Genomic DNA, 21,224 nt, shown 5'->3' on the forward strand with positions numbered 1-21,224 from the left:
TTTCTGCATCCCCTTACATACCCTGGAGAAGTAACAACAAATTTGTTTCATCTTGTTTGTTACTACAGTTGCCCTAAAGTGCGGCGTTGAGAATTTGATATCTGCATCTAGAGGGAAAGAGAGAAGAACAGCATTCATGCCAAATATTTGCTATTTGTCATCTCTGCTTTAGAGCTATAATGTTCTCATTGTAGTTCTGAAAATTTCAAGCTTAGCCAGACAGCTGGCTCTTGGAGCACAAACTGTCTTGTGACTCACCTAGGAATATGTCTCTTCTAATACTTCAAAGAGATGGGTTTTTTCCTTCTTGGCCGTGTTGTGCGGCATGTGGGATCTTAGTTCCCCGACCAGGGACTGGACCCATGCCCCCTGCAGTGGAAGCGCTGAGTTTTAACCACTGGACCACCAGGGAAATCCCCAAAGAGATTTTTTTAATCCAATGGTCCCTTCTTTAAAACAGTAGAGAATCTCTTCTGTGCCTCTGAAGAACTCAAAGAACCATGACCATGATGATGTCATCAAAAATACCCTTCAGCATTAAACTCTATATGTACCTTTAATGAGTTCTGACTTCCATTAAAATGACAACAGTTTCTCCCTTTCAAATTCAGCCCAGTCATTCTCAAACATTAGTGTACATAGCAATTAAAAATGCAGGCTTGGTCCTCATCCCCAGAGATTCTGATTGTGTTGGTCCAGAGTGTGGTTTGAAACTGGCTCTTTCTCATTCTGATACAGATGGTCTGGAGGCCATTTGTTGTCATGGTCTTAGACTTGCATCCTTTCTCCCATATCATTTTTCTAGCTGGAATTACTTAAAGTATAATCCTGTCAGCCATAACACCATAGGAAGATGATTTTTTGATTATGCTATTAACAAGTTATAGCTACGGCTCACTAAACTCAGAGAGGCTGAATACACAAATCCAAATGTTTAAGATTGTGTGCTATCATATTGGCTAGCTTTCTGGGCAGTGATCACTGGGAATGCCAGTTTTCCACCACCTCCTAAATTCAAATTCAAACTACTTGACATGTAACCACTGGTTGCATACTCCCCACATTTCACAACCAAAACATTCTGAGTCTTCCCAGCCCGAATCAAGTCCATAGGTAATTAGTCTTTTGCCTTCTCACAAGTTGACCCTCAGAATCTTGAATGACTTTTCTCAACCTTATTTTTTCAGATAAAAGTTAAAATTTATTAGGAGTAGAAAATATATCCTTAATCAATCTGAATGCCTCACTTCTGATCTTGTTCAACTTTTTTGTGTGTGTTTAAAAGAGCACATAACAAGAAATTTGCTATCTTAACCACTTCTAAGTATACAGGTCATCGGTGTTAAGTATATTCACCTTGTTATACAACCAATCTCCGCAACTTTTTCATCTTGCAAAACTGAAACTCTATACCCATTAAACACTCCTCATTCCCCCATCCCCATCCCCTGGCAACACCATTCTACTTTCTTCTCAACCTTTCTTTTCAATAAGCAAGATATTTTCTGAACACTTCTTCCACCAATAATGGGTTTATAATTATTGCTACTTAGCCCTCCAAGTAGAATCCTGATAGCTTGTATTGTTATAATTCTCATGCAAAAAGATTTACAATTACAGGGCAATTGTGCTTATATTAAGAGCCCTTTATAATCTTTGGGGGACTGAATGAAGGGCATTTTATCCTGGAAGCTTTCCACTGATTTACAGAGAAAGGTAGCACTTTATTCCTCCTGAGACCTAGGGGACTCCAAATGGAATCTTTGTGCTTGTTTGTTGAAGGTTTGAGGTTAGAGTTACCAGGCCAATTAGGCTTAAGTCCTGGAATTTCCTAGACTTTTCCTATGTACATTCTAGGATTGTTTTCTCATTACTTATATAGTAGTATAGTAGGTTGGAAATTTTTCTGGTGTTTGACAGTGTTGATGTTCACTAAATGATTTCAGAATCTTCCCTTAGTACAGTATGAAACTGTTTAGCTTTAAGTAGCTTCATTAGAAACATAATTTGGGAGGACTAGCCATAAATAAAAATGCATTTTCTGCAAATGAAGTGTTTCAAATGCTGTTTTCAAAATCATTGGCAGTTGAGAAAAAACCCAACACAAGAAACATTTTTAAAACTCTTCTTTTTCAGATTTTTCCTCAAAAAGTTTCTCTTACTCTGTTATTAAAATTTTTTAAGAACTCAATAAAGTTTGCAATCCTGTAAGCAATATCCATCTAAATAGCCAGAAATACTGTAATTAGGGTTTTATGCTTATGATCTTGACATAAGGAAAAAGCCTACCATTTCTTGGCTTAAATTATTTTGGAACTAACACAAAAACTAGTTGACCGTGATTCTTGGATAATGATAACTGAACTTTTCTTCATTTTATGCATTTAACAATTCATAATATCAATGTATTCTTATGATTTTTTCAGAAAAAAAATGCAGTTTACTTAGAACATTTAAAATAACTCCATAATTTTTGTAAGCACCCAGATATTTTTCTTCAATGATCTGTTGTAACAGATTGATAATATCTACTTCAAAGAAAATTCTTTAAAATGGAATTTCATTATTCCTTTGATTTCCATTATAAAATCAAAAATGTTTTCTCAGCAAAGGGAAAAAAATTTTTTGAGTTGAAAAGATTTCGTGAAAGAGTTGAAGTGCATCTGGTTCCGTAACAAACTAAGCAATTATTTTTTTCTTTGCAGTGCTCCCATCATTTTAAGATCTTTCTCCACTGCCCACTGTTGTCACCCTTAAATCACAGAACTTCATTTAGTGTCATGCAGTCCTCAGGGCACATGCTGCCAACATCTCAGAACTTAACTTCTCCTCTCTTGTAGTCTCTGACATAAGCTAGGCATTAATATTTTGCCAGTAGGAATCTTTGTGGGGGTTTTTTTTTGGCTGCGCTGCATGCACCACGCAGGATCTTAGTTCCCTGGCCAGGTTTCGAACCTGTGCCCCCTGCAAGTGCAAGCGCGGAGTCTTAACCATTGGACTGCCAGGGAAGTCCCAATAGGAATCTTTAAAGTAGTAAACCACCGTGTGAAAATTCCCCAAGTTCTGAGCCTTTTTCTGACAACTGTTTACCTACTTTATCAATTATAATGTTAAATTTACTTAGAATTAGGGATGCCTGTGTGATTTGTAATAACTAAAGCTAGTTTGTATTATTGTTCTTCAAACATCGCTGAACTATACTCCTATTTAAGGATCCTTTGGGTCATTATGTAACTATGTGCAATTTGGTTTGTTAATCACCACTTACTGTTTAACTGATTTTTTGAAAAAGACCCCAATATTCCATTTAATGACTTGCCAAGCTGGGATTCAAGCAGTACCTTCCATTAGGTGATTTGCTTCTGACGTGAGACATATTACAGAAAATCTACACTTTGATGGAAATGTTTTTATGTTCTATGTGGGAAAAAATTAATCTAGGTAAACACGAAACTTGATTCTTAAATTAGATTTTTAATCAATTCTAAGTGACAAGTTTGTTTTAATAATCTTGTTACAAAAATAACTATAAAATGAATGTGGATGCCAAATTACTCACTACTGTATAATTTTGCTATAATTTATAAAGCCAAAATATTTTAGGTGTTTTTTATTTGGACTATTATTTCAAGCATTCATGGAATTTAAAGAATCCTAAGGTCTCTCCTTTGCCCTCCTGGTGTGCAGAGGTGTGATGTAGAGGTTAGGGGTACTGTGTTGTATATTATCATTCAGAAGCCCTGGCTCTGTGCATTCTAGATAGGATTGGGGCAGGTCATTTCACTGCTGGAGCCTCCAGCTTGCTTATCAGTGTGGGCATTGGATCAGAAGAACCTTTCAATTTCTATATCCATGGAGTCAGTGAAACTTCTCCTAAAGTTACCTTCAACTTCCTTCTCTAGGCTTTTCTCATTTTCTCTATATCTTCTTTATTTTATCTGACATTAATTGACCATCGTTTCCTTCTTGGCATCGTTCATATTTAGTTACAGTTGCTTTGGTAAAGTGTGGACTTATCTTTTGGCCCTATACACCAAAAGCTTTAAATAGGCCATTCTTCCAGTTCCAAAAGATTTTTTTAGACACAGCCTAAAACTTGATTAAATATATTTTAAAATTTTAAACTTACTTTCCCATAGAAAAATCCCATCTTTTTAAGTTGAATTGAAGTTTAAAACCAGAGACTGTTTTTCTTCCTCTTTTCTATTCCCCTCTACACCTAGCCCCGGGCTGATGACTTAAATCGTCCCTCTTCACTTAATCACAAGTGTTCCAATTCCTGTTTTGCCTTTGAAATCTTGTTGCTTCAAGATCACGGTACTTAACAGACAAATCAAAATGGCGACAAGTGGAAATGAAAGTGATAATTTAAAAACCTAATAAGAAATACTATATCATTTTATTTCAAAGATTGACTCACAAATTAAGGTTCAGTAGAATATGAGATCTTTAGTTTCCTACCAATCCTAAATTTTACTTTAGAAATATTTTTTCCCTTGCTTAATAGATAAATGAACCTGTTCTTGTATTCATGCAGTGACTATTAAGTGGCTACTCTGTGCCAGCCCTTTTGCTAGGGACTAGAGATACAGTGAACTACAAAAGAAAAATATTCCACTGCCATTAGCTTTAAGTGTGCCATGTCCAGAGTTATTTGATTCAAAGCAGCTGTTGGAACCTAATCAAACTGTCATTTTTTCCATTCAACAGATATTCATCTGATTATCTGCCACAGGCCAGGCAGTGTGTTGGTATATATGAGAAGTGTGTTTGGAGCTATTATAAAATGCTATATGTTATTTTCCCTTGAACAATTTATTCTTTAAATATGATGAATGATCTACATTCTCTTATAGCGTTCAAAGTATATTTCACTGGTGCAAATTTAGAGAACTACAATGATACTATTTTAAACAATATTTCTGCCTTCTCCATTCCAAGTCTCTTTTGATGTCCTAGGATTAAAATAATAATTCTCTTTCATCTCATGTGCCTGTGTTCAAATGGTAATGACTTCTTGAGCTCTAGGTTGGAAATTGTGAAACCCCGTTCAGGTCCGTCGTAAGACTGCTGTGATTTCTGTATGTCCATGGGGATTGAGTTGGGGAGAAGGCTGAGGAAGGCAAGGAATAGTAACATTCATGTCACGTATTTGCCCTCCCTGCTCCAGGCCTTTGTATTCATCCTCGCTTTAATTTTATTGCATTCTCTTCGCATATACGATATCTTCATAAACTTTTCTCTCTATATGTCTGGATTGATAATATCCATCGGTGTTCTCAACTATGAATTACTCACCAATGTCTTAGCTGAATGGAATAAGCCTGATTCTACTGTGTTTTGTAAATCACAAGTTGTAATAATTTTCACTGTAGATGCATTGCAGTGAAAATCCATTAATGGATACATTCAACTAGTTATTGGTACAAAAGATTCATTTATCCTGAAAGTTTTTCTATAACTGAACATTAGTTCTGAAATATTTTCTAATTAAATTCAATGTTAGAAGAATTATAGAATTTTAAATTATAATACTTTTCATATAATTTAACATATTTTTCAGAGTTCTTTCATATATTAGATCTCATTTCATCCTGATGAAAATATTGAGTTAGATTAGTTTAGGTCAATATCACTAACCTCACTTAACAAATGAAGAAAACAGGCCAAGGCAGGTTAAATGATTTGCTGTAGATCATCTAGTGATCTAATAAAATACCGGGGTTTATAAGGAGCCCACTGCTCGTTGAAGCCTCATAATAACACTATAGGAAATTTAAATGGTAAACTTGAAATCAAAATCTGTTAGAATTAAACACGTTTTTATAGTGAAATTAGGTTGTTGTTTTTTTAACACATTCTAGTTATTTTCCTGTTTTTGTTGTATCTTTAGGCTTAATTCTGCACTGAATCTACGATCCATTTTGGCCCTGGCAGTAGGCATATCAAGTCATTATATTGGTGTTCATGTCTATATAGAAACCACTTGCCTGGATTCCTCCTCTTTGCCTCTAGTTATTGAGACTTTGACCCACTCTTTCCTGAGCTTCCCACCTTAGTGAACCTTCCAGAACCGGATCCTAATAACTAGAATACAGATCCCTTCCTGTCCTGTTAACACAAGTCTTGTCATGGCACTGCATGGCAGTGTAGCCTTCAAAAAATGTTATTTAGAGAATTTAAGAGAGAAAACTACTTCATTGTACAATAAATTCAGTTAATAATTAAAAATCAACTAGTGATTTTTTTCCCCTACACTCTTATGAACAAGAGATAAATGACCACATAATAAGTTAGAAGCAGGCTTTTTCAAAAACCCGTTTGAAAGGGATGTTCCAAGTTTTTATCAAATTAACTCAACCCACATCTTCATTTATAATGTTATAGCAGTTAACAGTGCAGTAATCTCCTTCACACACACACGAAATTTAATCATGTTCACTATGTTGTATTTATTGAAGAAGAAAATCAAAATAATACATACTAGGAATATTTGAATTTCAATAGGATCAAAAGCATTGTGGTTATAGCTCTACGGACTAGGAAATTCCATTGAATAAATGATCTCGCTCCTGGCATTCCCAGTTAACCATGGCTTTGTAGCCTCACTGAGGAATTAGCAGGCTGAATTCTCAATTCTTACATGGAGATTGAATTTCTCTCTATATATATTCCTGTGGCCATAAAAGTTTCATGTTGGCTCAATCTGCATAAATAATCACATAACAATAAATATAAGAAGGTCAGTATGTCTAGGCTTATCATGAAGGAGCTTAATAGAAATTCCACATTTGCTTTTTGCTTTGTGAGGAATAAAACAACAATTTTAATTTAAAACAATTTAATTTTACTTAATTTCCTCCTCCCCCTTAAATAATAGCAATAATTTCAGCTGTATTTCTAGGTACTTGTTCTGCACAGAGTTATCAGGCCGTGTCAGTGACCTACTACAGAATGGTAAAGAGTACAGAACAGACTTTCATGTCAGCCAGCCCTGGGTTCAGGTTCAAATTCTGTCACATATTGTGTAATTTGGGGCAAATTTTATAACTTTATAGAGTTATTGTGAGAATTTATTCACTCAGCCTTTAGTTTATACTTACTAATGACTCTATTTTTGGGGCCAGGGGCTGTATCAACAACAACACAGATAAGGTTTCTTGCTTCACAGAACCTAGAGTCAGCCAAAATTTTCTTGAAGAAAATTAAATGTCCTGAAGCTGTTAGCAAAGTTTCTGTCACATAATAAGCATTTAATAAATATTAATAACATCATTATTAATTCTTCCCAACCCATAAAATGGATGGTTCCCCAGAAACTATAACAAACGTATGCAAAATTGGAAGGAAACCTCCTTTTACCGGAGGAGCTCTCTGGTAGAGCAGTGGCAAGGGAGTTGGGCTAGTTATAATCCCTTGAAGCTGTTTTCAGTAAAATATAAAAGCAAACAACTGTGTAGGCAGAAATTTCTTGGACAGGAAACAAAAAGCCCTAACTTTTATAAAAGAAAATAAACTAGACTTCACCGCAATTAAAATTTTCTGCTCATCAAAAGATACCATTAAGAAAATGAATAAGCTATCCACAGACAAGGAAATAGCAAAGCATGGTTTTATTGCTGGAGGGAAACAGAATTGCTTTGTTTTGTTTTTTAAAAAGATGATCATTCGGCAGTTTGCATAATTTGGGGACCGATTGCCCCACTGCTAAAAGGATTCTAATCACCCGTTTTCTAGTATTGGTGTAAGTATCCATAGTAACTTAACAACCTATGATTTTCCTGTCTTAATCTGCCATCAACTTTTTTATTTTTGGCCTGAAGGAATCTTTGGAGTAACCTAACACCCTCATTTTATAACAGATAGGAAAAATATTAAATATGTCATGTGACTTGTCCAAAATCATTTAACTAATCATTTCAGAACTTGAGCTAGACCTTATTAAATGGTCTTTCCACTACCTAATATCTACTTCTCTATTAGTTTGCTTCAGAATCAGTCAGAGATGGTATGTGTGATTCATTTAGAATGTGTTTGTTTTCTTCTCTCAGCTGGAAGAATTTTCTCACCTATCTATTTTAAAGGTGAAAACTATGATACACACTTTAACCCTTAGTTTCAGGAGGGTAAAGTAGCCATTATAATTGAGGCCCCAGTTACCATCAAGAAGAGGCCCCTACAGAACATCGTCTCAATACTGAGCTTTATTTATTAATTGATTTTGGCTGGGTTGGGTCTTCGTTGCTGTGCGCTTCTCTAGTTGCGGCTAGTGGGGGCTACTCTTTGTTGCGGTGCACGGGCTTCTCATTGCAGTGGCTTCTCTTGTTGTGGAGCATGGGCTCTAGGCACGTGGGCTTCAGTAGTTGTGGCAAACGGGCTCAGTAGTTGTGGCTCACGGGCTCTAGAGCTCAGGCTCAGTAGTAGTGGCGCACGGGCTTAGTTGCTCCACGGCATGTGGTATCTTCCTGGACCAGGGCTCGAACCCATGTCCCTGCATTGGCAGGCAGATTCGTAACCACTGCGCCACCAGGGAGGTCCCTCATATAACCTTAAACTATACTTTTTCTATCTTCTAGCACTTGGCATTCTGTTTTTCTTTGGTACTTATGAACGTTTAAACCTCTCACTATCTCAGAAACTATTTACATGAAACATCACACAACTACCCATTCTATTAATTATGTAAGTTTTTATTGTTGCCTCTAGAGAAGCAAACAGTGTCCTTTAGTGTCACTTGAGCTTTTAAAAGGACATGTTTTATAGTTAAAAATTAGATTATCATGTATCAATTTATTGTTGTTTTCCAACTGTGTCAATTTATATTTATGCGATCTTTTTGTCAACAATAGCAGTAGCAGCAATAATGACATGGGACTTGGGGGTTTCAGAACATTACTTTTTTTTACTAAGTATGTGCCTGTACTTTTCCTTTTCAGTCATACTGAATTTTTTTTTTTTTTTTGCGGTACGCGGGCCTCTCACTGTTGTGGCCTCTCCTGTTGCGGAGCACAGGCTCCGGACGCGCAGGCTCAGCGGCCATGGCTCACGGGCCCAGCCACTCCGCGGCATGTGGGATCCTCCCGGACCGGGGCACGAACCCATGTTCCCTGCATCGGCAGGCGGACTCTCAACCACTGCGCCGCCAGGGAAGCCCCATACTGAATTTTTAACGTATAGTAGGAAGCAAGTATGTGAGGTAAGAAACGACAATTCCAGGGAAAAGAAAACATTCATTCATTGATTCAACAAATAGTTATTGAGTTCCTCCCACAGGCCAGGCATTGTGCTAAGGAAATTTCTTACTTTTTCCATGTGTTTCTTCTACTCTCTAGTGGAAATGATGAATAGTAGGTAAATTATATATTTTAGATACCTTTGTATGATACATGGGTTTAGGACAGCATAAGCCTTTGGTGGGTTAGAATTGGAATTACAAAAAGAAATAATTTGGTGAAATAATTATCTGGGCTGAATTCTCTTCAGGATATTACTATTTTCTTCTCAGAACCAATAGTACTCTTTCACTTCATTTTTGGAATCGTCTGATAGTGTAATAAGGTTATTTCTGTAGAAAGTTGGGAATTCATTGACTATTTTAACTCTGATTGTAATCTCTTTAAAGTCGATGAACATGGCCCCTTAGATTTGAAGTGGTGAGGTAATCATTAAAAATTAGGCCCCAACCACTAGCATTCAAAATGGTTTTAAAATGTGATTTACTATATATACACTCGATTATGCACTAGGTACCATAAAGTAAAATCTTGTTTCCTTCCCGCCTGAATGTTTTAAGTTCATCTGCCTGCTTTAGGTAGTAGTGGTACACTGTTGGCACACCAGTATTCACACATCCTTGGGGAACCAATACAAGAGTGAAGGCCAAACTGCCATGATTACTTTTAAGTAGCATTTGAGCCAAAATGTTATCAATTTTTTTTCCTGCATTTATAGATTAGTATTTTCACAGTAATAAATCTGACTTGGAAAATCGTTTACATTCTAGGATTTTTAAAAAAATAAATTTATTTATTTATTTATTTATTTATTTATTTTTGGCTGTGTTGGGTCTTCGTTGCTGTGCGCGGGCTTTCTCTAGTTGCGGCGAGCGGGGGCTACTCTTTGTTGCAGTGCGCGGCTTCTCATTGTGGTGGCTTCTCTTGTTGCAGAGCATGGGCTCTAGGCGTGCAGGCTTCAGTAGTTGTGTCACGTGGGCTCAGTAGTTGTGGCTCACGGGCTCTAGAGCTCAGGCTCAGTAGTTGTGGCGCACGGGCTTAGTTGCTCCGTGCCATGTGGGATCTTCCTGGGCCAGGGCTCGAACCCATGTCCCATGCATTGGCAGGCGGATTCTTAACCACGTTTTGTTTTTTTGTTTGTTTGGGGTTTTCTTGTGGTACGCGGGCCTCTCACTGTTGTGGCCTCTCCCGTTGCGGAGCACAGGCTCCAGACGCGCAGGCTCAGCGGCCATGGCTCACGGGCCCAGCCGCTCCGCGGCACGTGGGATCTTCCCAGACCGGGGCACAAACCCGTGTTCCCTGCATTGGCAGGCGGACTCTCAACCACTGCGCCACCAGGGAAGCCCCCTCTAGGGTATTTTTTGAACATGAAATGTTTTATATCTTTTCTTAGAGCTGACACATTTACTATGGTCCATAAAAGAATGTGTCTTAATTTTTCTCCAGTTATAAAGAGCCTGCTTTGGTTTGGTGCCCTGATATAAAATCCATGTCCTATGCAGAGTATTAGTCATGGACCCCATTCTAGGATACGTTGCTCTCTATGGGACATGGTGAGGGTAGAAGTTTTGAAATGAAAAAAGAATGACACCAGCCTTCATGATGCTTCTGCTGCTTAGTTGTAATGTTGTTGAACATTTTGTATTAAAGTATAGCTTACGGGCTTCCCTGGTGGCGCAGTCCGGGAAGACCCCACATGCCGCGGAGCGGCTGGGCCCGTGAGCCATGGCCGCTGAGTCTGCGCGTTCGGAGCCTGTGCTCTGCAACGGGAGAGGCCACAACAGTGAGAGGCCCGCGTACCGCAAAAAAAAAAAAAAGGTATAATTTACATACAGCTCTTATTATACCATTCAGTCATTTTTGGCAAATATCAAGACATAGAACATTTTTCTCACCCCAGAAAATTCCCATGTACCCCTTCGCAGTCACCACCCACTCTCTCCCCCTCCTCCTGACTTTCAGAAGCAGTCACTGATCTGATTTCTATTAGCATAGGCTACTTTTGTCTATTCTGGAATTTCATACAAATTAACATGTATTTTTTGTATTTGACTTCCTTCACTCAGCCTAGTAGTTTTGAGATCAGCTGTTGAGTTCATCAGTAGATAGTGACTTTTTATTGCTAATGATGCTTTTTTTAAACAGGCAAAATATAAGCAGATCTTCACTGAGTATCTTAGTTGAATCATGGCAGCAAACCTGTAGTAAGAATGGAGGGGACAAAATACCCTTAAATATTAATATTAAATAACTGCTCCTAACGTTCAAACAACTCTCCCACCTTAGTTATGTGCATACTCTTTTGAGAGACTCTAAATTATTCTATTAAAAACAGAGATAATGGGCTAGTGCGGTTCAGCAATTGCAATGGGCAAAGAAGGCTTATTATTTATTTTACTTCACAGTTCTGCTTCGACCTCAGAAAGTAATGTGAAAAATAATTCCAAGGGAGGAGATGCTTCTTGTGATATCTCTATTATCAAAGCATGCCGGAAGGAATGCTTTCATTGTTTATTGATATGGTGATGCCTCAGTAGCTTTTATGCACTCTTAAAATTATATAACGTAGACCTTATGAATCAGTTATTATTGGAAACTCACGTTGGTCCATAGTTTTATACATGGAAAGAGAGTGGATACAATGAAAGCAACATCCAGATTGCATTTTTGTTTTTCTGAAAGTTCTAACTGAATTTACCTAATTTTGCCTTTTTAAGCAAAGAGTCATTGAGATTCTGAGGAGTGGCAATGTATTTAAGGGAAGATAATAACTGTTGTTCTAGTGAGCCTTAGTAAATTGTGTACCAATAGATCTAAAGGAGGAATTTTTACTATCTGCTGTTGTCTTTTTCAAGAGAATCCTATTCTTACCAAAGAGGGGTCTGAGTTTTGACGTAACTAAATAAAGGAGAGGCTTGAGCTGACCTTTGGCTAGTCTATCCCAATCCATGCCATGTCCACCTTTAAGATTCTAAAAGGAGGAGCTGCAGAACCACAGAGAGATCCCAGAACACTAAGTCACATACCAAGAGCATACCCAACAGGGCTTTTCTTAACTTTATGGGAAGGTAGTAAGTCATTTTCAATGTTTATGCAACTATTCAGCAAGAGAAAGAGTAATCATATGGTACTACAATGCTGTATCAGTTCTATGGAAAAAGACACTCAAAGGAAATATTTTGCCAGATTATTAAGAGAATGTTAATAACACTTCAGATTATTGCCATTCTCTGAATCCCTCTCATCTACTTATTTTCTCATTTCTTTTACCTTTCTGCCTGCCACTAAATATACATACTTTCCTTCTCCTCTCTGATAGCTATTTTTCTCCTTATGGTTCCTAAATTATTGTACCACATTCATATTTCATTCTGATTATCCCAAAAATACTGAAATGAAACTCCCCTTTAATATGACCTACTTTAATGTAGAATTTGGCCTAAGTCTTACTTCTCATGAAAAGGCAGTTACATTTAAATTACCAAGAGAATCTCGTCAGTGTAATTTAACCCATAAGGAGGATTTGAAGTGCTATCATACTCAGCTTCAAGGATATATGTTCTAAACTATGAAGACGATTAACTACTTTCAAGCAGTATGCATGAGTTCTCTAAGCAGTTCATCATCCTTTTGGTTGTAGTAATTAATTTTAATTAACTGCCAATAATGTTTGTTGCCATGTGGAAAAGTGCGGATATGGCCCTGGTTCCCATTTGAGTATGCGTAATGACGTGAGTTTAATGTTCAAAAGGTAAAGAGGTCTTAGGTTGTGAAATAAAGAATTATAAGCCTGAGTTCCCAGTAAGTACATGCAGCCTGAAGAGTTTTGAAAAGTCCTAACTTAGCAGAATTTAAAGCTGATCGTAAATCATCTTTCCTCCACCTGTGTGTTTATGCTTCTGGCTAATAAAAATTAGATTTTTGCTTCCTAATTTTGGAATGAATAATGTTTTTGCTTCTCAGTCAAAATGTTCTAATTAATAGTGCTGTTTTTATTAACATGTACAGCAGTTTAGAGATTCAAACTTAATATCGTTACCATTTAGTATTTTTACTGATGTGATTTAAAACCATAACTCTAATTTTTACAAGAAGTCATTTCTTTCACCTTTCTCTCTTTGAAACTGGGAATGAGGGCATGCGTTATACTTAACTGGTAAGACCTATTCTTTAGAGGACATGTTCAGGTAAAGTAGTGGGAGTAGGATCAAGCTCTTAGCTGCTAATGGTGCAACGACATAACATATTGTAATATCCACACTATATTGACATAAGTTAAGTAGATGTATTTAGGATTTAAAAGGCTTTACATCGTGTTGCTGCAAAAGGAGGCCTAATGATGGTTTAAAGAAAACTTTTAATACTCACAGTTGTTCAAGAGTTCCAGAATATTAAACTTTACAAGGTTATTCTTTTTTCTTAAAAATAAAATATATTTTGATTACCATACAGATTCCCGTCATATCAGAGGAGGAACCGGTTAGCACAACGTAGAATTTTAGAGCTGGAAAAGACTTTAATATCGTCTAGTTTAATCTCACCATTCACTTATTTCACTAAAATCTCTATCTTCTCAAGGATCTTAACTTTCCTGCACTTATTTCCAAAACATTGAACAACACTCGTCCCCAGTTCCTTTCGCCCTATCTGTGTAACTGTCTTTCCACTCCCTTCTGATATTCTCCATAGTCATGATAATGACTGCAGCTGGGAGGATTATTTCCTTGGTTCTTTGTGCCTGAATTAGCTTAAGAGTAGTCTATTGTACATAAAAGTACAACTTCTCATTGAAATATTTGACAAAAGGCAAGGTGAATCATTCAAAGTGTTAGGAGTAGTTGTAGTAACAGTCGCGTCATTGATACTCTGGAGGGCATGTACAATATGGGCTTTGCCATCGTGCGTAATACTACCCTATCATTTAAGACAAGTAATACTACCTACTCTCCTGTAATAGAGAAGATGCAAGAGTGGACAAGCACAGCTTTTCAATTGGGCGGTGGAGTTGAAGTTCTTTGTTCTGTTTTCTCAATCTCATTTCTCGTTCATTAGGTCAACAAATATTTATTTTGCATACAGCATGAGCTAGATAGTCAGCTAGGTCTAGATGTACAGCAGACAAGATCCAGTCTTTGGCCTCAGAGAGTATATGGTATAGATACATAGAATAGGACAACTGCCTTTGGATTGGAGAATATACATCTGTGTAGTTCTACCACTGCTCAAGCAATTCATTAACTTTGCCTTCCTCATAGGGATACAATGAGAAGTGACTGTTATAACTGATTGTGAGGCATTTGGAAATGAAAAATGCTATAAAAGAGCTGAATAATAGAAAGCAAGATGAATTATATGATAGGAATGGTCCTCATCGATATATTCAATACTATGTCATCACTATAGCAGTGCTACCAGGGAAAAGCTAAATGAGGTAAATACAACTGCCTAGCTTTTGCAAAATCAAGAAAAAAAATCTGTGTGTTTTAACAAGAAAGATTGTGGAATCATATTATTTTGGGTATTACATGAGCTAATATATAGTTGGAATATCATATATAGTGTGGAGTTTCCACACGTCTATAGTTTCTATTAAGAATATTATACATTTCAGTGTTATTTGAAGTGTTTCTCTAGTTATTGTTAAATGCTACCACTGTCCAAGACTATTGCTTACCAATAAGAGATTATATTCTCATATTCGAAAACTACAAGAAGGCTCTTTAAATTATATAGGAGGATAACTGTCCTTTCTGTGACTAACCTATTATATGTTGGGTTTGGGGGAGTTGTCATCAGCGATTTATCATGACTGATCCTTTCTGATTTTACTTGTTTTTAAAGTTTGTTACTTCTCTCAGAGGACTAGGATACCAATTTTTATATCCCATTCTATATCCTCAGAAGGTGAAGAATTTATAGAATGGGGCATTTCTTTCATATGCTTTTATGTGGTCATTTTTACACCCAAGGGAGAGTCTCAAACTATAGAAAAAAGAAGGGGTCCTTTTTTGCTAGTCATTTAATATTCCATGACTATGAACTAATCGTAATGTTAACATAAGCTATTGTATGTTTTTACCAGCATTTTTCACCCTAATTAAATGAGACACTACACCACACTGTTTAGCCTATGGCATAACAAAAAAGACAGGTGAGCTGTCGTTGAGAATCGTGATCTTACGTTCTCTCTCTCCTCTGAATAATAAAATTTTTTTTGGTCTCAGTTTATAATGCGACACCTCCCTAGTTTAACTTCATCACATTCAAGCAACAAACTATTAAAATTCTAACCTAACGTGGGTACCATCTATTTAAAAATATATATTAATATAATTATTACATGGTAAAGGGATCTTCTATTTGTTGTTTGTTTTTCCCTGATTCACCAAATTTTTTTTTTTTTTTTTTTGCGGTATGCGGGCCTCTCACTGTTGTGGCCCCTCCCGTTGCGGAGCACAGGCTCCGGAAGCGCAGGCTCAGCGGCCACGGCCCACGGGCCCAGCCGCTCCGTGGCATGCGGGATCCCCCCCGGACCAGGGTACGAACCCGCGTCCCCTGCATCGGCAGGAGGACTCTCAACCACTGCGCCACCAGGGAAGCCCGATTCACCAAATTTAATAATATGGAGAGCTTCCACCACAGCTGCTTATTATTTGTTCCATATGTTGATGCTTTTGTCTCTAATGTCCTTTTGTCCTTATTATATTACATCTATACTTTTCCATTTCACATTTCAATTTAGAATAAAGCGATAGAAGCATGAAAATTAATTACCCATGCATCAAACATTTTTGCTGTGCTTAATAGAAACGAACACTTAAGACTAGAAACCTTAATGTTTAATACTGTCTTCAAAACTCAGCTATTGCATATATTGTCACTTCAGCAATGGAAGAAACTGAGTATAATATGTAATCTGATAAAAACAGGATAACTATGTTTAAAAAAAGCATATGATGTCTGTGCATTGCATGGCAGGGTGTTACTGAAATTTGCCTAGATAATCTCTCATGATATTTTCAGATTTTATGGGAATGCTTTGGCTATACTTGGATTTGAATCTTCGTAATGACAAAGGTTCTTAATAGTTATTTTTTTAAAACACACTATACTGTTTTTAGAAAGTTATAATTCATCTTCCTGCTAATATTTGTGCTAAGTTTGTACTATACTATTAAAAAGAAAGGTAAATTTATATACACTTAGATTTTGAAAAGTAGACTCATGTACATTTTTTAAAATTTTTGGTAACTTGTGGCACTTTGGTAAAGGAATGTGCAATTATAAAAGTTTATGCCATTTTAATTTTTTTTAATTCCCAGGAATTACTCTTACTAGGCTTTAGATTCAAAACCAAACCCAATTTTAAGATCAGCTCTTTTTTCCTACTGGTAGTTCCTGTTTTTCCAATTATATGGAACATAAACTATTTTTTGCAATGAGTTTTACCTTTCCTCCATTCTAATCTCAAAAATCGTTAAATTTAAGGAACATTTTAAATTAATCCAGTGGTAACTAGAAAAGTATTTTAGATGTCATGGCCATTTAATCTGTTGCCTGACTTTAGTAATTTTCTGATAAAATTAACTAAATTCCTGAAAAAGAATATTCAAACATTTTAATTTGTTTTCACTGGTTGTAACCGATTGCGTAGTTGATGTCCATACAGTCATAATTTATCTTAAAATCTGGAGCTGCCAAGAGAACTAAGGACACAGCTGTGCTTAAAATACCCCCGTATTCTCCAAAGAGAAATCACAAGAAGAAATAGAATTCCGTATGATATGGCTATTATATATACTTCGATTAGGTTACCAGTATTTTACTGTGATACATCCATGGGTATTAGAAGCAAAATGAAAATAAATATAAATGCTTTAATATTAGATATTGGCATCAATGTAGATTATGCATAAGGTATTGCAATAAAAATATTAATTGTGCCTGTATTTGAAGAATTTATGTTAGATTTTCTGTGGCCTTTTTCATTCAAGGCTGCACAGTCATTTTAAATGTAAACACAACAGAATATATGTTTGAATGAAATGATGGCCCTGTTTGCCATGGGATTAAATATTCTGTTGAATTTTGGGGGGCATTGGCTGTTGTATATTATGACATAAACTTAGATTGTTCACAAGCAATATGTGTGTCTTATGTACAAATCACAGCATTTAGAAATTATACATCTTCCTTTTCCTCACAAAATGAATTCAGAATTTGTAATTCAAATTTTATCGGTTTAAGCTGCTAGTTATTAAAAATTACCTAATGTGGATCAAAAGAGTAAATGAAATAAGGACTATGAAAGAATGCTAATTAATAGCGTAACCCCATATCAAACTTCTGATAACTTTAAGTTTCTTATAAAGCCTTAAAATATTTTAGTGAAAAATTAATTACTTGGAAATGAAGGCACTTTATTACCTTGAACTAAGCTATTTGTCTGTATAGAACTTGTCTAAAATCCCATAAAATATTCTTTATCCTTTTATAAATTTATCCAACTTATGTGTTTTTCTAAAGGTTCTTATAATTAAATGTAATAATTCAAACTATTTTAACTTAACAGAAAATTGTATTACGTAATACAACCAATGAACAATACAGAAAAAAAACCCAAGCGTAACAAAAGTGTTTGTGATAATGGCAAAACTGTTAGTCTAAGTTAGTCTACAATCATTTGAGGTTAAAATGTTGTAAAATTGAAGGCTTTTTCATTGAACAATTTTTAGATAGCTTTTATTTTTTAAATCTTATTTTTAATTGGTACTACCTTGTTTTGAAATGTTGATCAAAGATAAGGGCAATCAAAACTATTAAGCCAGCCTGTCGTTACTCAATTTTGTTTTAGTTGAGGTTTTTTTTTAATGTAACCCTAAAACATTAAGAAATTAGTGTTGCTTCCTCTATGCTCAAGTCAGCCATGCCTGGAGAATTATCGAATTTAAATCAGTAATGTGGATGTGCTGCTGTGTATACCTGTTTCCTCTTCAGAAAATTAATACTTGATTTAAACAATAGATTTGGTTCAACAGAAAAAAAAATAGGATTTCTTTTCAAAAGTTAAATTTTTTCTCAAATTACACCTTACATCTCTCTGACATTTATAAGGATAGGCTAACTTGTATCCAAAAATGTTTTTCTACAGAAGAATATTTCAAAGCAAACAAACTTTGTGCTTTTTGTTTGTTTGTTTGTTTGGGGGCAGTTCACTTAAGAAAAAAACACTTTTCTATAATTTTACTTATTTTTAATTCTTCTCTCTAGTGGCCATTTTCCTATCATTACTCGTAAATGTTTTGCTAAATGTAAATGCTGCTTCATAGATGTAGTCATCATTACATGGTACAGAAAGGAGTCAAGTTTATTAGAAGTCTACTCTTACCAAGGAGAGACTAAAGATAAATTCCATGTCAGTTCTTTGGTTTGTTTCTTTGTTTTCTTTTTTAAATAAGATATATTAACCCAAAGGTGTGTTAATGTCATGGCATGAACAATCTTAAATGTAGATCTATTGAGTATTTTGTGATGCTGAGTAACAGACTTTGCTCAAATCTCTGTGATGCTAGCTATTTTCCTTAGAAGGTTTTTGTTTAATGTTAGATTGTTGTTCTGAAAGATGTTGGTCCTAGTGGGATTATTAAAAACTGGGAAAACAAATAAATGCATGTGTTACAAGTATAGAAATAGTGAATTGTAAACTTACCATATAGTACTGATTCTATTTTCAAAAATGTTTTTGCTGTTAACTAGATACAACATAAAATTGCCGCCATACTGTAATTAAGTACTTTTTCCTAAATGACCCTGTTATCACTATTCCAGAATTAGAAGTTGGGCAGATATATGATTGATTCATGTGTCTGCATAGATGCTTCAAGGTATATTCTTCTCTTGGGGAGTAAAAATATATTTTCCTTGGCATCGATGCACTGAGATCTGAATATACCTATATTTATTCTTATTGCACATTTCTTATACAGTATCTTCAAATACGCCAAAATTGGCCTAGACGTGACTTAAAATTGAGGGTTTGTTACATGTTTTCTAACAGAAAGGTTTTCAATGAAACAGAAAGGTATTCATTATAGGTTTGTACTGTGAAAATAGTGAAACTCCCTTTAAAATTTCATATATGCTAAATTTAAATTAATATTTTTTCTTTAGCTCACAAATTACCCTAAATCCAGAGGGAATATCCACCCTTTTCACTGTTGTCAAATCCAGCATAAGGAACAGCCCTATGACACTACAAAAACAGTTGAGGAATAAGGAATAAGTCTCTTATGTCACACTTCAGAATAAAGGCATTCGGTGAAAGAAATGAACCGAAGTTCATCGTGAATGCAAGGCTTCTGTTCTTGACATTCCTCCGCGGAAGGGAAGACAAGTGTCAACACCACTGGCATCATTTTCAAACCGATCTTATGTGGAATATCTTCCACCACACTGGAGTACTTCTTGACTCTATCAGGTTTTTTTTGTTTTGTTTTGTCCTGTTTTAACTCATCAAGCCTTTCCATTTTCAAAAAACCATTTGTCAGCATTGAGGTAGAAGGACATAGATTTGAAAATACTTTCTTAAGAGATCATGTAACTATATAACTCTGAATTTAAAAACTGAGGAGGAGGGATCATTTCAACCCACCGCCTCTTACAAGAAACATGTTTTTAAATCTGTAACTGCTTTAGTGTTAACAGGGTACAAAGTGTTTTTTGTCCTGTATTGTACTTAAAAGGTTCTCATTGATTGGTGATTGTATTGTACTGTATGAAAACAACTCATAAATTGCCTTGTATTGTTTATAATAGACCATACCACGTACCACTTCAGTTTTCATGTTCCAAATTTTTCAGTGATGCATGTTAACAGTTAGGTCCTAAAATTCTGTGGTGCTAATTCTTCCATATCCAATGGTGCTTTCGTGGATGCTAACTGCACACATGCTGAACAAAGCTTGACGTTTAAAACTTTCCTCCCTTCCTCTGTTTATATAAAGTACACAGTAAAATAACTTGAATTTGTCTCAAAGTATCACTGACAATCTAATAAACTGGTTTATATGTGTGATTAGTTTGTATTCTCAATTATTTTTCAGAAAGCAGATTCGTTCTGCTGGGCCCTCATATCAACAAAAAGTAGATCTTTTGTAGTGTTTATTTTGTAATTTGTGCCCAAAATTTATGGTATCTTTAGGAATTTAAATCCAGTTGGCCTGGCTTCTAAAATCAAGTTCAGATCAGACCTATAAAAACTAGACCTATCAAACCTGGAAATAAGTAACTTGAGAAGAGCACAAATGTTCTGAGTGTCTATTTTAATACTTTATTAATAAAGTTTTTTCATCAGGTTGGTATCATCTGGTCCATGAAATAACATTTACCTGGAAGCAAGTAGGCCTTCAAAACCTTTACTGCAACACAAAGACATTGAAAAAGCCATTCCTAAATGCTTATATTTAAAGTTTCTCTCCAGGTGTATGAAAATAAGGACAAAAAAATCAAACTGGAACTTTGCAGGACAAGCTGATATCACATGCCAGAATGGCATAATAGATAAGCTCGTAAGGGGGTTCACTGATTTTTAATTTTAGCATTTTTACTAAGAATCACAGCATTAGAACAAGTGAAGTTGCTCCTGTATCTTCATGAGGACAGAGGACTATTTCTCCTAAACCAGAGATAAACTCAATATTAAGGCAGTGTGTGAATTTGCATGCTGACCTTGGTATTTTTCCTAACCCATGGGTAAGCTTAAATTTTAAAAGAAAAGATCAAGATAAATCTATAAAGCTCCTCAAGTAACAATCATTGGTCTCAAATAGAAAATGATCAAACCTATCCACCTAATCGAGTGGGTCCATGAGTGAAGTGATATTCCAATACTACTATGGTTCTTTATTACATAAAAAATGTAAGCTACAGTAATTTTGCCTCAAATAGTTATTAAATCATGTCTAACTTCTAATATCAGAAAATGAAGTTTAG

The 21,224-nt window shown here is 35.7% G+C and overlaps 1 protein-coding gene across 1 annotated transcript in view; it reads left to right on the top strand.

Moving 5' to 3' along the window:
* The window catches only part of PURG (purine rich element binding protein G), a 34,279-nt gene extending 14,771 nt beyond the window's left edge, over positions 1-19,508 (top strand). Inside the window, exon 2 of the mRNA XM_065899975.1 lies at positions 19,404-19,508. Coding sequence (XP_065756047.1) covers positions 19,404-19,508 — 105 coding nt within the window. The remainder of the gene's footprint in view (positions 1-19,403) is intronic.
* The last annotated feature ends 1,716 nt before the right edge of the window (positions 19,509-21,224 follow it).

The sequence above is a fragment of the Phocoena phocoena genome, chromosome 21 (genome assembly GCF_963924675.1).
Source record: "Phocoena phocoena chromosome 21, mPhoPho1.1, whole genome shotgun sequence".
Classification (NCBI taxonomy): domain Eukaryota; kingdom Metazoa; phylum Chordata; class Mammalia; order Artiodactyla; family Phocoenidae; genus Phocoena; species Phocoena phocoena.